Here is a 15,786-nt window from a genome sequence, read left to right as displayed (position 1 = left end):
CTCCAGTGGAGTGGGTGGCTGGTGGAAAACAGTAGGAAGAATGACTTTCTGGTGTCCTCAAACTCTTTATTTTATAATCCCTTACTACCCCGAGTCAGAAGGAGTGCTTATGTCCTGCTTCCCTCTGAAACTGGAGCATCTCAAGACTGGGCAGTTCCTTATCTGTATCCTTACCACCCAGCAAGTCCACAGCATAGTGCACAACTCAAACAAAATATATGTGGAATGAAATAACGGGAGAGAGGCAAGCAAACTGGGTCACTCATGTGATGCGAGTTAGGGAGACTCTCCTAGCTCTAGTGGCCAAAAGCAAAGCATGACCTTCACAATGAGTCCTAGCGAGGTGGCTAGACAGATGTCAGAAGCAGGTCTGGAGGGACCATTCAGTACAAGGATATGTGCACAGTGAACTAAAGCACAGAGTGAATGGCGGTGGGTGGGGCGGGAGTGAGCAATAAGGGTAGACAGAGGTCAGGTTTCACATCATAAAGGGACTTGTAGACTAAATTTGCAAGACGGTGGTGCTCCACCGAAGGGCTTAAATCAGGAAAGAGACAAAATAGGACCTGGGCTTTAGAAAGACTGCTAATATAAATAATTATAATAGTAATTATTAGATGCTTATGATGTCTCAGACACAGTGCTAAGTACTTTTTTAAGGTCAGGGTTTCAACTTGAACCTTGGCAATTGGGCTTTGGAGCGGATGCTCCTAACCATCAGGTGCTCCGATGGGAGGCACAGAGGTGTTAAGCAGTGTCGGTGGTGGTTCCAGCCCGACTCCAGGGTGGAGGGTGGTCAGGAAGGAGGAAGGACATGCTCGGCTATGCTGCATTTGAAGGGGCTGTGAGATGATGCCCATTAGAATCCAAAATTCAGGAGAGTCCTTGAGCTCTTGATTGGAATAGCGTCACTATGGAATGAACAATGAATGGTCTAACAAGAAAAGTATGGAGAGTGAAAAGAGAACTGGCTGTGTGGAAGGAGAGGTTGGAGGTGATGCTGCTGCTGAATTCACTTGCCTGTTGTATTCTTGGAATACGGAACGACTGATAATGCTAGACGCTTCTTAATTATTCTGAATGTCCTAGAAAATCTCAGGTCTATGTCCTCCTTTCTTGTCACCATTGTGTTAAACAAGGCTTCCTTTCCATTCCTGTGCTGGGGGGTGGGAGGGAGGGGTATTGATATTAAAATAATGATCTACAAACAGCCTTCCGTTCTCAGAGGATGGTGAATGCATGAAGACAGTATTTAATTGATTTTCAAAATAGCATCGTGATAAACAAAATGATGAGCTCTCTTATTTCTTCTTTTTCTGTCCCTTGTACAATGTCTAATGAGAAAGTCACGAGCTCTCAGAGCCATCTCCACGGTGCTTGCCAATAGCTCCATTTAAACTCTACGAGCCACACAATGCAGAGTTCATTAATGAATGCAATTTTCCATTTGGCGATAGTTCCAATTTTGGAATAGATAGAATTTGATGCAATACTAAACATATGAATACAAAGGTAACTTCTTCAATGTTTTCTCTGTCTAAATAACAGGCTGTTTTCAATCTCTCATTTGGCCAAATAGAGGTGTCATTCAGCTCACAACCAGCAGTGTTATTTTTGGCCGTAGACGTTGAGGGGAATTGTTGGCATGCAGGAGATTCAGTCCTTGCCAGAGCAGGACAGTGAGGAGTACCCGGTATCCAGGGCAACAAAGAGTTCAGCCTTTTCAGTCTATAAATAATCATTCCTCAGCTTGCCCTTTGTAATGTTGGTCTCCGAGCTACTTCATGACAGAATGAGCTCGATCAGGAGGCCGCTGTCCTCTTCCTTACTTAAGGTTTAAACGATGGCTGAGAAATAGGAAAGGCACCGTCTTGATTTGGTAGCAAATTGCATGGGCAAAAAATCTGCACTGGCTCTTGTGTTCTTAGGTCTGGGTACAAGGACGCCTAGAGTGACTAGAACCATGCGCGGTTTTTGACTGCGTAGATGGATAGTTGCTGGCACCTATCAGGTCACAGGCACGCTTGATAGTTTTGTGAAAAAAGAGCTCAGTGAATGCGAGAGAAGACTGGGGGGTGAGTAAAAGGTGGTGAGGAGGCGAAGAGGAAGATTAAGAAGACAAATGAAGAGTTAACTTTTTTTGTCCCATCTTCTCATCTCCTGAGAGCTAATTTGAATGTCTCCTTTTCCCTGAAGTCCTATAAGCCGTCTACGGAGCACAGAACTGCCGTTTTCCATCAGCTACACGGAGCACGCATGCAACAATGGCTGGTTGTCAGGAAGCCACGTGTGGCGCTGGCGAGGAGCTCAGGCTGGTGCTACAAAGGAGTCTGGGGTTTGTTCCCTGGGGGCGGGGCTCTCATACTGCTTACCACATAGGATACTGGTGGGAAGTAATTAGATAGCCCCTGGGAAGCACGAGATGCCAGGGCCCGAGAGGTTGCCAAGACCTACAAAGATGTTAAAGGCTTGGGACAAAATGGGCTGGAAGATACAAAGCGAGAATTGCAAAAGCAAAATTCATATATGTTTCAATACCTAAAATATAACATGGCTATTGTCATGTGCACATTAATTCAGCCTTCATATGGGTAGATATAAGCGTGAGTCAAAGAAGTACAACTGTAGGAAACTTTCCTGTTTCGTACACTGTATCGTAAAAAAGCGTTAGTTACTATTGGATGAAAGTGCATTTTAATTTCTATGTGCTCTGACACGGCATGTGGTCTTTTGAGGAAACATTCCCTAAGCCTATGGCCGTCTTGAAATGACTCTAATCCTTAAGCAATGAGAGTTCTAAGCACCATTACTATAAGGATGGTTCTTCATTATGAAACTCCCTGGGCTCTACTGGACTGTTTGTGCTTTGCTTATCCAATGCAATGATAGGATTCTGGAGGACAGTCTTATGGAGAAGTGCTTGAGCTAAGAATCTGGGTTCAGATTTGATCGGGTCCCACATTCCCATTTCTTCCCCTGAAACACGAGAAGACGACCAGCTGCTCTACCTTCTCTGACAGGTCCTCAAGGTGCTCTCACTGTGCAAACGTGGGGAACACCCATCGCTGAAGCGCCCACAGCACCGATCACGGCCTGCACACCCAGAGTGGTGCCGATTAGCCCCCGCTGACTTCCAGGGAAGACTGACTCCTCCCTGTCCTGGGCTCTGGGCCTTGCTTATTATACCTATAGCTGTTCCCCTTCTGCTTGTTCCCCGAGCCCCTTCTTTGTGTTGAGGAGATCCCAGACACCCAGGGTCGATGGGATCGCTCATCGTTTTTCCCACAGGTGGTTTCATTAATCACCACACCACAGACAACAAGGCCATTGAAGAGAGGGCAGTGCCACCTCCTATCTGCTGTCCGCACTTCCGAAACAGGGTATTTCCAGACGGGCTCTATTTCTGGCGCATGTTCTCATCCCACTGGCTGCGAATAGGCTCAAGGATAGGAACAATTGTGAGGAGGGTGCCGGACTGAGAAGTGTTTCCTTCTGCTGTGCACAGGCTGGCTTTGGGTTATAACGGATGCAGTGACAGCTAACAACAACAACAACAACGAGCTCCCATTCTAGGGAGCCTTGGTGGCACAGCTGGTTAGCATTGCTGCTAATTGTTGGGCTGCTAATCTCAAGGTCAGCACTTCAAAACCACCAGCTGCTCCACGGAGATAGACGCTCTCTGCTCCCTTTAAGATTTCCAGCCTCTGAAGCCCACACGTGGTTCTACTCTGTCCCCTAGGGTGGCTATGCATTGGAACGGGCTGGATGGCAGCATGTTTTAGAGTTTGGTTCTCTTTCTGGCCCTGGTTTTCCCAGCGCAGGCTGGGCTTCATTAGCAAGGCACTTCCTCCCCACTAGGGTCATAAGAGGAAAATGCAAAGGCTGGCACTCACAGGTGGCAGGCAGGAGTTCCAGGTGGTTGTGTCGTCACTACTGGTGCTTATGCTGACGTTACAGTTGTCCACCTGGGATGCACTCAGGCCATGGGGGACCCCAGCCTCCTCCAGGTCTTCGTCCTGCTGCCGCCGCAAGCTGGCCAGCATCTGCAGCTCGGAGTCACTCATGTGGTTGGGCTGGTAGTTCCTACAGTCGTATTCCTGACCAAGGGGGGAAGCCAGGGACAGTGAGTTACCAACAGATGCCATGCCTCCACCAGAAATACCCCCTTCCCCCCGCTCCCCCCGACCATGCCTCCCGCTGAGAGACCCACGGATTCTTAAGATGCCTCTGAGTGCAGCCCACCCCAATGTGTTGAGCTTTCTCCCCAGACCCCAGCCACTCTGCCCTGTATTAAACCAAAAGGGGGAAAAAACCAAACCAACTCACTACCAACAAGTCATTGCTGACTCATAGGCACCCCGCCCCGCTGTGGGTTTCTGAGACTGTAACTGTTTACAGGAGTAGAAAGCCCCGTCTTTCTCCCACAGAGGTGCTGGGGATTTCAAACTGCTGACCAGGTGGATTGCAGCCCAATGTGCAACCAGTACATTGCAGCCCACTCCTTGCCCTTCATTAAAGTCCTCAAAAACATGCCACTCGTGTCTGTTTTAGTCCCCGTGTTCCAGCAAAGTCCTAGGCAATCCTTCGTGTTCCACAGCGTGCACCATTTCCTCAGGGATGCCTTTCCTGACAACCTCAGGCTGGGTCCCCGCTCTCACAGCACCCTCAAGGGTTCACTGTCAGCACAGAACGGTGGCCCTGCCAGGCAATCCGTGCTCACAGGCAGACTGTGAGTTCTATGCTAGCAGCTCTCAGGCCTGTCTAGATCCACTGTATTTCCCATGGCTGGTGTCTAGGAGGCGGTCCACCAACACGTGTGCACTCACTGCATAACTAAGAAGGTGAAGCAGCTTACAAAACACTTCCCATAAAAAATTCCAGCTTACTTAGGGAATTGATGGATTTCATTATGAGTATCATGACCAAATACATTCAATTTACCAGAAGAGTGGAGAACTGGAAGTGTGGAAGGCAGAAGGCCCCCCAGCTACAGTAACACCTAGACCCATGTGAACTGTGCTATGGATGTAATAATATGTCAGGTATATACTTCTCTCAAGATCACCACTACAAATCATCATCTTTACAGGCTAATACAAATATGCTTTCAATGCACAGAGCACAAATTGGCACAGGGAATTCCCAATACCACCCCTTGGCTTTCTTACTGGCCCAAAACAAACATGAGAGAAACACTCATTTCTACATGGTTAAAATGTTCTCACATCGGAGCTCTGTGATTAATATCTGGGACTGGCATAGCACGGGGCTTCACAAAGTTCATGGGGAAGAGAATCCATGATCTTTCAGTTGCATTTCCCCCAAGAACTGCGTTAAGGCCCCTGGTACAACGGGGAGCCACCCGGCATTTCTGTGGCGCCTGCAAACACTGGGGCACAATGGCTCTCCGAACCTCGCAGCTGTGTTCTTGGAGGAGCCTTTGAAACAGGGAATGCGTTTTCTTTTCTACCTCACAGGGGTGTAACAAGTTAAGGAAATGTAATTTTGACATGAAAAGCTTTAATACAATCATTCTTATCACCATGTGGGAGTTAGGAAAGGAGGTCATCCCCTGCGAGTGGAGATTTTCTGGAAAGTTGCTGTGGAAGCTCACGTACACATTTATGGCTGATGGCGCCGCCATGCCTAGCCAGGAGATCGCAGGAGTTCTGCAAATCATGTGCATGGAGGCAGACGGAGGCTGGGCCACACTGAATATGTAAGGAAAAAATTGAAAATCCAGAAAATGAAGGACCTAGGTCTCACTTAAATTCAAACTAAACGGTAGGGAAGGGGATGAGCACATGAAAAGACACTCAACATCATCAGTCATTAGAGAAACGCAAATCAAAATCACAACGAGATACGACCTCACACAGGGCTACAGATATATAAAGACGCCCCCCTTGGAAAAACAAAAACAACAACGAAGAAAAAGAAACCAAAAGGCAAACTTCCTGCCCCGGAATCACCGCTGACTTACAGTGACCCCCGTGGGTTTCCGAGATTATAACTCTTTACGAGAGTAGCAAACTCAGAGCAGCTAGTGGTTTCGAACTGCTGACCATGAGGACTGCAGCCCTACAGGTGACTGCTACACCACCAGGATATAAGGATAGCAACAAATATGAGCTAGTTTGTGGAGAAGGTGGGACTTTCACACGTTTGTTGGTGAGATCAGAAGATGGTAGAGTTGCTTCAGGAAACAGTTTGGCAATTCCCCCAAAACTATGCACAGATTACCATATGACTCAATTATTCCACCCCAAGTCTAAACTCCAGAGAACTGAAAATACGTGCCTACACACACAACAATACATGCCACACATGTCCACAATGTTCATAGCAGCACTGTTTACACCATCCCAAACTGAGAGCTGGTGAATGATAGGTGGCTTCAAGCATCTTGGGGGAGGTTTCATGACCTTAATTCTGCTTTTCCTAGACCTCTCTGAGGCCTCTATACGCGTAGTGGAATCTTGTGCAGCCTCACACAGCAATGGCTACAACGTGCAGAAACCTTGAGAACATTAAGCAAAGTCAGGGGTTGGGGGATGTCCAGCCCTCAGGTCGTGTCACACTCAAGACCAAACACACTGCCATCGAGTAGATTTTGACCCTGTGAGGACCAGGTGAGACTGCCCACAAAACACGAACACCACCTGGCAGTACACACTTCACCAGAGAGGCAGTTCCAGGGGCGAGTTAATGACTGTTTGACCAGTACGGCCCACCAATGATGCTATAAATACCCAAAGGCCCATGGCAGGAAAAAGGCTTCCCACCCCGGTGCTAAGTGAAAGAAAGCCAGATGCAAAAGGCCATGTGCTTTATGATTCCATTTATATGAAAATTCCAGAATAGGCCAATCCAGAGATGGGGAGCAGATTGGTGCAGAGCAGCTGCGAATGAGTTCAGGGTCTCCTTTTGGGGTAATGGGAATGCAGAAACCGTAAATTCGATGGTGGTGGTGGTTGTACAAGCTTGTGGATACACTGAAGCCGATCAACTTATATACTTTGAAAGGGTGAACTTTGTGGTGTGTGGGTTCTTCCTCCATTTAAAATAAATGTCCTTTGGTAATTAGATGTGAAAGTGAGAACTCCAGCCCCTTGGCTTTGAGCCATCTGTCTGTAAACAAGAGACTGGCTGTCCTTGACTTCAGTTTCGCTGTCAAGAGATGAGACTACACATTCTTCTTCTTCTTTTTCTAATGGGTCATAACCCCAAAATCAAACACACTGCTATCGAGTCGAAGCCAACTCATAGCAACGCTCTAGGACAGGGTGGGACAGTCCCTGTAGTTGAATAGAGGGTTTCTGAGACTGTAACTCTTCATAAGAGTAGAAAGCCTCATAGCTTCGAACTGCTGACTTGGCAGCAGCCCAAGACTTAATCTGCTATGCCGTTTGTCTTGTCATCATCTTTGTATACTCTTAACATGGAAAAAGTACATTTCATTTGCACATTCATAACTTTTCTGACATTACCTTGACTGAATTGCCACAGCCTCTACGCTGCACTGGTGCCACACACTTAGGTGTTACAATAGGAAGAAGTAACTAGGGCAGGAGTTAGGCCAGACAGACGGAAGTTCACGCCCTAGTCCCACCATTGACCACTGTACGCAATAGGCAGAGGCACAGAGAGGTTAAAGTAATTTCCCCATTGCGTACAATTGGTAAAATGGAGATTATAGAATATAATATCTTGTAGGATTTTCAGTGGACTAAATTAAATAAGCAGCAGTCAAGAGACCAAATGACAGATTGCACTGGGTAAATCTACTTCATGCCCAAGACCTCTCTCAAGTCTGGAAAGCAAGGCTGTTACTTTGAGGAGTAAGGTGTGCCCGAATTGCCATATATGCCCGTGAAAGCTCAGCACTGAACAAGGAAAAGTGGAAGAAAAATTGATGCAGCTGAATTAAAAACATTGACAAAGAATGGAAAATACCATGATTTCCAAAAGAACAAACAGACCTGTCTTGGAAGAAGTATAGTCAGAACGCCCCTTAGAGGCAAGGATGGGAGACCTGTCTCGTGTTACCAGGCCAGAAGGTCCCTGGAGAAGGACGTCATCCTTGGTCAAGTGGAGGCACAGTGAAAAGGAGGAGGACCCTCGATGAGAGGGATAGAGCAGGGGCTGCAACCAGGCGCTCCGACATGAGGACAGTCGTGAGGACGGCGCAGGACCTGACAGTGGTCTATTCTGTTGCACGCACAGTTGTGAGTCAGAACCAACCCAGCGGCACAGCCACAACAAATAAAATCATGTGCATTTTTATGTGCTTAGCATGCTGTTGAGTTAATGCCAGATCATAGCAACCCACTTGACAGAGTAGAAGTGGCCCACGGGGTTTCCTGGGTGGAAATGTTTGTGGGATCAGATTGCCAGGCCTTTTCTCCTGTGGGTTTATACCACCGTTTCAGCGAGTGGCTGAGTGCGTTCCCATTGTGCCACCATGGCCGCCGTGCTAAGAGCGTGTACACTTTTGATGGGTACCTTTGTCAGGAAATGTTTGAGTATTTGCCTTCCGACATGCGCTTATTTTAAGCTCAACACAAGTACAACTATGTTAATATGGTATGTTTTAGTATACAACCAACACAAAAAAATGCAATGACGATAGTCAAGATAAAAACAAACAAAATGGAACTGTAAGCTTCAACAATTTCTTCCTGAATCCAATAGATTTCTGGCATCCACTCTCTAGGGGGAATCTCTCCACTTAGGAGACTACGGTGTTGGTAACCCGGACATGTACCACCTGCTCCATATTCTTTCCTTCCTTATTCTGTCCATTCTGCACGGCGCGCGGAAGGGGCAACACAAAGAAAGTAAGACACAGCTCTGTGCTCCTGGGTCAGTGTAGGAGGGGAAATGCCTCAGATCCCACGTGTCACACAACAGGACCGGATGATGTCCAGAGAGGTGACGGAGACGCCTGGACAGAGTAGTGCAGCAAACTGCCCAGAAGAACCAGAGAAGGCCTCCGAGAAGTCCAAGGCAGCATTTGATGGTGATTGTACTTGGTGACAATGTTAACGAATGCATCCGCTCTACCTCTCAAGTGGAAGCTGGGGGAGAGGTCTGGCTAACAGGCTGGACTAACCAGAAGGAGGACATGGTTTGACGGATGTTGACTTATTGCATGACTACCAAGACCCAATTATGTCCCAAGCACTCTTGGTGCAGTTTGTTTAAAACCTGAGATTTCTGTAGTTCTATATCATACAGAGGTAAACCACATTCTGATAAAAGCCAGAAACGATGTAAGAGAAGGTAGTGACGTTCCCCAAGGTCATGAAAGGAACAACTTGGTAGAGAGAGGTAATTGACTTAGCTGCCAGGTACATTGTTGATTTATGATTTCTACGACGATTCCAGAATCACCAGGAAGGCAAAATCATTTACTTATCTATTTATTTTACAGAAAACTTGCAATAAAGTCTTCCCATTAAAAAGTGGGCTCTAGCACAAGATGCCATTTAACTAAATTACGCAATTCTATCTCTGAAAGGCTCAGAATGTTAGGTATAGCCCAGTTTCACCTCAAAATCTCCTTGTTGGAGAAAGGGGAGACATTATCAATCAGATTTATTTTCCGAATGAGGTAATGGGCTCAAGGCTATACAATACAGCTGCCCTCATAATCCTGGGTAAAATATTTCGCTCACTAAGCCATTCAAACCACTTCTTTCATGTGTTTTTCAACAGACATTCTTGAGATGCTAAGCCAGTGAGGTCACAAAGACAAGTGAGATGTGGCCCCTTTTGTTCATGGGACTTACAATCTAGCAGGGCAATTAGGATCTATAAATAAAGTACTCTAAAATAAGTACCATATGTTGAGGCATAATATGAATAATCATAAAGAGGTTTGGATAGTAATTAAAGAAAGAGAATTGGTAACGCTAGCTACAAGAGAGAACAAACAAAAAACACCATTTCAACTTCACGTTCTGTATGCACTCTTTCTTCTTGGGCGTTTAAGATTGGGTGATGTAATCGCTCCAACATTTGCCTGTAGAATCTTGTGGATCTCTGCTAAGAACCAGGCCCACGGAACTGTAGGTAGCAAAGCTAAATTTACAGTGTAGAGTAAGACTGAGTCAAGACTGTTGGATTGGGTCAGACTAAGAACCTCTTTTCTATACTAACAGCTGGGAATTGAACTGGGAGAAAACTAGGAGGCAATTTTCATTCTGAAGCCTGTAACATTTCTGAGCAACACTTTCAGAATTAGGCTTAGATCAGGACAGGGCCCGGCACCGAGCCAAAAGAAAGACTCTGTTACCCAAACTCTTAACACAGGGTTTACCAAATACTCCATGCCATTTTATATTCCTTTAAGCTACCCTAAGACTCAAAAACAGCTACAATAAAGCGACTGAGTGGTGGCTGTCATAACAGATTATAACATCAAAGCCAACATGTCAGAAGGGATAGTTACAAAATGGTCTGGTATTTCAGAAAATCAAGAAGATTCTCGTGTAGTCAAAGCTTCCTGCAGGAGAGGGCCACCTTCTAGTGGAGGAAAGTTATCCAGAAAAACACACTCACTGCCGGTTGTCAGTTCTGACTTGGGTAGCATATTCCATCAGGCAGGAAAATAAGGAGCAAGCTGGAAATACGACATCTGTCTATAGAAAACCATCAAAGAACTGGAAAGTCATAACATGCATGACTTTATTTCCCCTTAGTGGTGTTATTAGGTCAATCTGCTGCACAAGAGTGCTGAAAAGCAAGGGCGCTACCTTGAGGACGAAGGTGCGCCTGACCCAACGCATGGTATTTTCCTTCGCCTCGTATGCCTGTGAAAGCGGGACCCTGAATACGGAAGACTGCAGAATCGAAGCGTTTGAATTATGATGCTGGAGAAGAATCCTGCAAGCACCGCGGGCTGCTAACATGACAAATCTGTCTGTCTGGGAAGAAGTGCATCCAGAGTGCTCCTTGGAGGCAAGGGTGGCCAGACTTCATCTTACGTACTTTGGGCATGCTGTGGGAAAGACCAGACCCTGGAGAAGGACGTCATACTTGGTGAAGGGGAGGGGCAGGAAAAAGGGGAGGAAGGCCCTCAGGGAGAAGAATTAACACAGAGGCTGCAGCAATGGGCTCAGCCAGAAGACCAGTTGTGAAGATGCTGTGCAGCGTTTCCTTCTGTTGTGCACAGGGCCGCTACGGGTTATAGCCGACCAGATGGCACCCAGCAATAACAACGGCGTTGTCACAGTAGAGATTCCACCAGTGAGTGGCGTTAACAAACAGAAATGTATGTCCTCGCAGTTGAGGTGGCTGGAAGTCCACATTTGGGGGGCCGCTCTCAGGGAAGGTGTGCCCTGTCGAGCCCTTGTCTCTTGCAGTTGCCCTTCTTTCAGGATCCCCTCACAAAGCTGATCTTGGTCCTTCCTTGTTTGCTTTCTTCTGTCCCCATCTGCTCCTCTATGTCTCCAGAGTGACTGGTTTAAAACCACGCCTCCCAACACGATCTCATGAGCGTAACAAAGAAAACTTGTTTCCCCGTGGGATGCACCCACATAACTAGAGGACGAGAGTGCCAGGTGCCTAGTTGGGGGACATGCAATTGAATCCACAGGGTGTTTCAGGAATGCGATCCGTAATCCTATTCCCAACAGGAGGAGGAAAGTCCCTACACTGAAAAACTTCCCCTTTTCAGGCCTCGTTGGAGGGAACATCTAAGATTCTACCACGGCAGCCTTTAGAAGACCCGTGGAAACCCGGTGAATGGGTCCGTACATGGTGGGCACTCACACAGGGGACCCACCGCGACGACAGCAGAGGAATAGGGCTGCAGGGAGCCGGGGCCCCTTCGGAGCAGAGGGACAGGAAGAGCCACAAAGGGCCTTCTGCTCTTCTCTCCCGGGATCTAAACATGCTCAAGTCACCACGCTCAATGCCCATGATGCGGTTCTCTGATAAATAGTAACCACCACCACCACCACCACCACCTCCACCACCACCACCACCACCTCCACCACCACCACCACTACCTCCACCACCACCACCTCCACCACCACCACCACCACCACCACCACCACCACCTCCACCACCACCACCACCACCACCTCCACCACCACCACCACCACCACCTCCTCCACCACCACCACCTCCACCACCACCTCCACCACCACCACCACCTCCACCACCACCACCACCACTACCTCCACCACCACCACCACCACCACCACCACCACCACCTCTACCACCACCTCCACCACCACCACCACCACCACCTCTACCACCACCACCACCACCACCACCACCTCTACCACCACCTCCACCACCACCACCACCACCACCTCTACCACCACCACCACCACCACCTCTACCACCACCACCACCACCACCTCTACCACCACCTCCACCACCACCTCCACCACCACCACCACCACCACCACCACCACCACCACCACCACCTCCACCACCACCACCACCTCCACCACCACCACCACCACCGGACAGGGGTTCCTGAGTTCACTCTGGACGTCTCAGGGAAAGGAAACATTTTGTAAATGTAGTCGGGCAGTCAGGATCACTGTAGTTGCACATTTGTGTTTGTTATTGGGTTTGGAAAGCGAGATTAGAAAGTTTGCTTTTTTGGATCCCAACTTTGCAGCAAAATAAATCCTTTTGGTCCATGTTCCCATGCTAAATTTATTTTTAATTGCTATTTGAATTTGAAGATTCGTCTCATCTCCACTGCTGCTGGCAGTGTTGAATCTCTACAATGACATTTTAAATATGAGTTGTGGGACGTTAGCTTCTCTTCATTAACTAGCACTCACACAAACTTGTCACAATTTCAGAGTTGTCATAGTGTGTGGCCTGATGCCTCTGGGGCTCCGAGCCACTAGCCGTAAGAATTAAGAGGAGTTAGCAGCCACAGATCTGAGTTGTAGGTGACACAGGCTTGCACCTGGTAGCTTCCAGCCTGTCTTCAACAATCTCCGCGTGCACTCTGGAGACCCTCCATAACCCGTGACTGAGTGCGAACTTCATTATCTACACACACTGGCCCCTTAAAATTGTCCCGGGCAGAGGCCTTCGTGGGTAATTAAATCCAGTCGTGGCACACTCGTTGTAAAGAACTAACTTTCCACATCACTTGTTTCGGGGACACAAAATAATTTTGTAAAACGATCTCTATGTTGATGGGCTATTTTGTATTCAATATATTTTTAATCGATGCTCTAAGTAGAAATATATTTCCATATAGTCTGTCTTTCCAGTCCACTTAATTTTCAGGAACAGTTTCTCTGACAAACACAGCCAAGCTCTTCTTGTTCACTTTCAAGTGCACCAAAAGCCCTTTATGATTTTCCAGCCCCCGTCTTTCAAGTTGGAAGGACGGGCTGAGTATAACAATAAACTGTGGACCAGGAGGAATGAGTCAATCTAATCCAACAGATCTGTGCTCTTTTCAAGGCTATGTCGCCTGTCAGGTCCTGTGGCCTTGCACAGGCACAAGGCCTCTTTGTTGTTGTTGCTGCCGATGGATGCCTGCGAGCTGATTTGGATGCACAGTGAACTCATGCGAAAGAGCAGATGGGTCCCCGCAGGACTTTCTTGGCGGTGAACTTCAGAGTCGGACTGCTAGGCCTTTCCCCAGTAGAGCCGCAGCGTGGGTTCAAGCCACCACTTTGGGTGAGAGCTGAGAACATAACCTCCGTGCCACCAGGACAGCCACTACGAAGTGGTCGTCTGAAATAGTCTTTAAATTACTGAGACTTGTTGCTTGTAAGTGAAACAAGCAGCAGGAGACCAAGGAACCTTTCTAGAGCAGGAAAATGGTACCCTTGCAAGTTTACACTATTTAAAAATGTCAGTTTGGCTTTAATACCGTGATGGCCACACAACCTTGACTTTGTCCACACTGTGAATATTCTTCAAAGTGGTAATCAAAGGCAGGCTGCTGGATGAAGGTTTTTTCTCTCCCCCCAACAGTCTCTAATGGATGGTGGCAACACGAATGGTGCCAGGTGGAAGGTCCACTAACTTTTCTGCCCCAAACTCCTGTGTTTGATACTCTGCTTTGTCACTTGAGACCAGTTGCCGGCTGTTATAAGCTGGCTGTGACTCATGGTAACCCTTAGAAGGGAATGGCGCTCCATAGAGTTGCCCAGGGCTGCTTTTTCCTCAGAACTAGATAACCTTTCTTCTGAGAGGCCCCTGGATGAAATAGAACCTCCAGCCTTTTTGCTTGACAGTCGGACGCAGTAACCACTTGCAGCACCCAAACCTGAAAAATTACAGCCTCCCCGATTCTTCACCTGCCACACAGGGATACTAAGCTCTCTCTCGGCAGGAAGGGGGGTTTGAAATGGGGACTGGGAGTAGAGTGGGGCGATAAAGTGTGGCGAAGCTTGCCAAGATGCACATGGTGCTTGCACAGGAAATAATCCAACCACAAATGGACAGTAATGAACACAGAGCCATATAGCTCTTGTTTATGGAACAGCATCATCTGTGATTAATTGTGGGATTTTCCTGGGCCTGAAAAGTGTTTGGTATTTGTTTCGGCTTTATAATACCAGACATATGGGTTTATGTTCCTTACCATTTCTACATGGGGGTGACTGAGACCAGAAGAACAAGAGGACACCAGGGGACCAGTCAAGTGCTCTGAAAGACGTCACATTCAAAGGTGCTGAGTAGCCTGGAAGAAAAATGTGGAACACAACCCGAATCTTGAAAGAGAGCAGGCTTCCTGGCCAGAAAGCCTGGGGGAACTCCTGAGATGATAATGTTTGAAACTGAACTCCCCCCATGGCTCAATTTTTAGTCAAATAATAGACAGGTCTATCACCTTAAACAGAAAGAAGGTCTATCACCTTAAACACTCAAGCCTTGAGTTGCAATCTTGATAGACTCAATGAGCAAAAGAAGCATCAAGATGGAAAAAATCGAGTCACTGTAGCAGAAAGAACTAGTTTACATCCCACCATTTCAGGCAGGAGCATATGAACAAAAACCAATGGTGCTGAAGGAAGAAGTTCAAGCAGCACTGCAGAGTGGTCACACACGTGCGCACACACACACGTGCATGCGCACACACACATGCTCCAGGAATGGATGGAATGCCAATGGAAATGTTTCAAAAACCTGATGAAGCACTGGAAGTATTCACTTGTTTACGCCAAGAAATTGGGAAGACAGTGACCTGCCAACTGACTGGAAGAGATCCACACTGATGCCCATTCCAAAGAAAAGGGACCCAACAGAGTGCTCGAGCTATAAGACCGTATCAATGATACCACATGCAAGTACACCTGTGCAACAACTGCAGCAGTACTGACAGGGAAATATCAGAGGTTCAGGCTGGATTCAGAAGAGGACATGGAGCAAGGGATTTCATTGCTGATGTCACATAAATCTTGGCTCAAAGCAGAGAATACTTGAATTATGTTAACTTGTGTTTTATTCACTATTTATTTGACTGTGTGGACCATAAAAATCTAAGAGTAGCCTTAAGAAGAATGGGAATCCCAGAACATTTCATTTTGCTCATGGGGAATTTGTACATGGATCAAGATGAAGTTTTACCCGAATGGAACAAGGGACTACTGCATGGCTTAAAATCAGGAAAGATGTATGTCAAGGTCTTGGCCTCTCACCACACTTATTCCATCTGTATGTTCAGCTAATCACCAGAGAAGCTGAGTTATATGAAGAAGGATGCGGCACAATAGCCTGCGATACACAGATGACAAAGTCTTGCTTGCCGAAAGAGAAGAGGATTTGAAGCGCTTGCTGATGAAA

General features: G+C 47.2%; 1 protein-coding gene across 5 annotated transcripts in view; it reads right to left on the bottom strand.

Moving 5' to 3' along the window:
• Window positions 1–15,786, bottom strand: part of CFAP20DC (CFAP20 domain containing) — a 276,940-nt gene that overhangs the window by 65,135 nt on the left and 196,019 nt on the right. For all 5 annotated transcript variants that reach the window (XM_075549963.1, XM_075549964.1, XM_075549965.1 and 2 more), the window contains one exon: window positions 3,894–4,097. In XM_075549963.1, coding sequence (XP_075406078.1) covers window positions 3,894–4,097 — 204 coding nt within the window. The remainder of the gene's footprint in view (window positions 1–3,893; window positions 4,098–15,786) is intronic.

This window comes from Tenrec ecaudatus, chromosome 5, assembly GCF_050624435.1.
Source record: "Tenrec ecaudatus isolate mTenEca1 chromosome 5, mTenEca1.hap1, whole genome shotgun sequence".
Lineage (NCBI taxonomy): Eukaryota > Metazoa > Chordata > Mammalia > Afrosoricida > Tenrecidae > Tenrec > Tenrec ecaudatus.
This window is presented reverse-complemented; position numbering and strand designations above follow the sequence as displayed.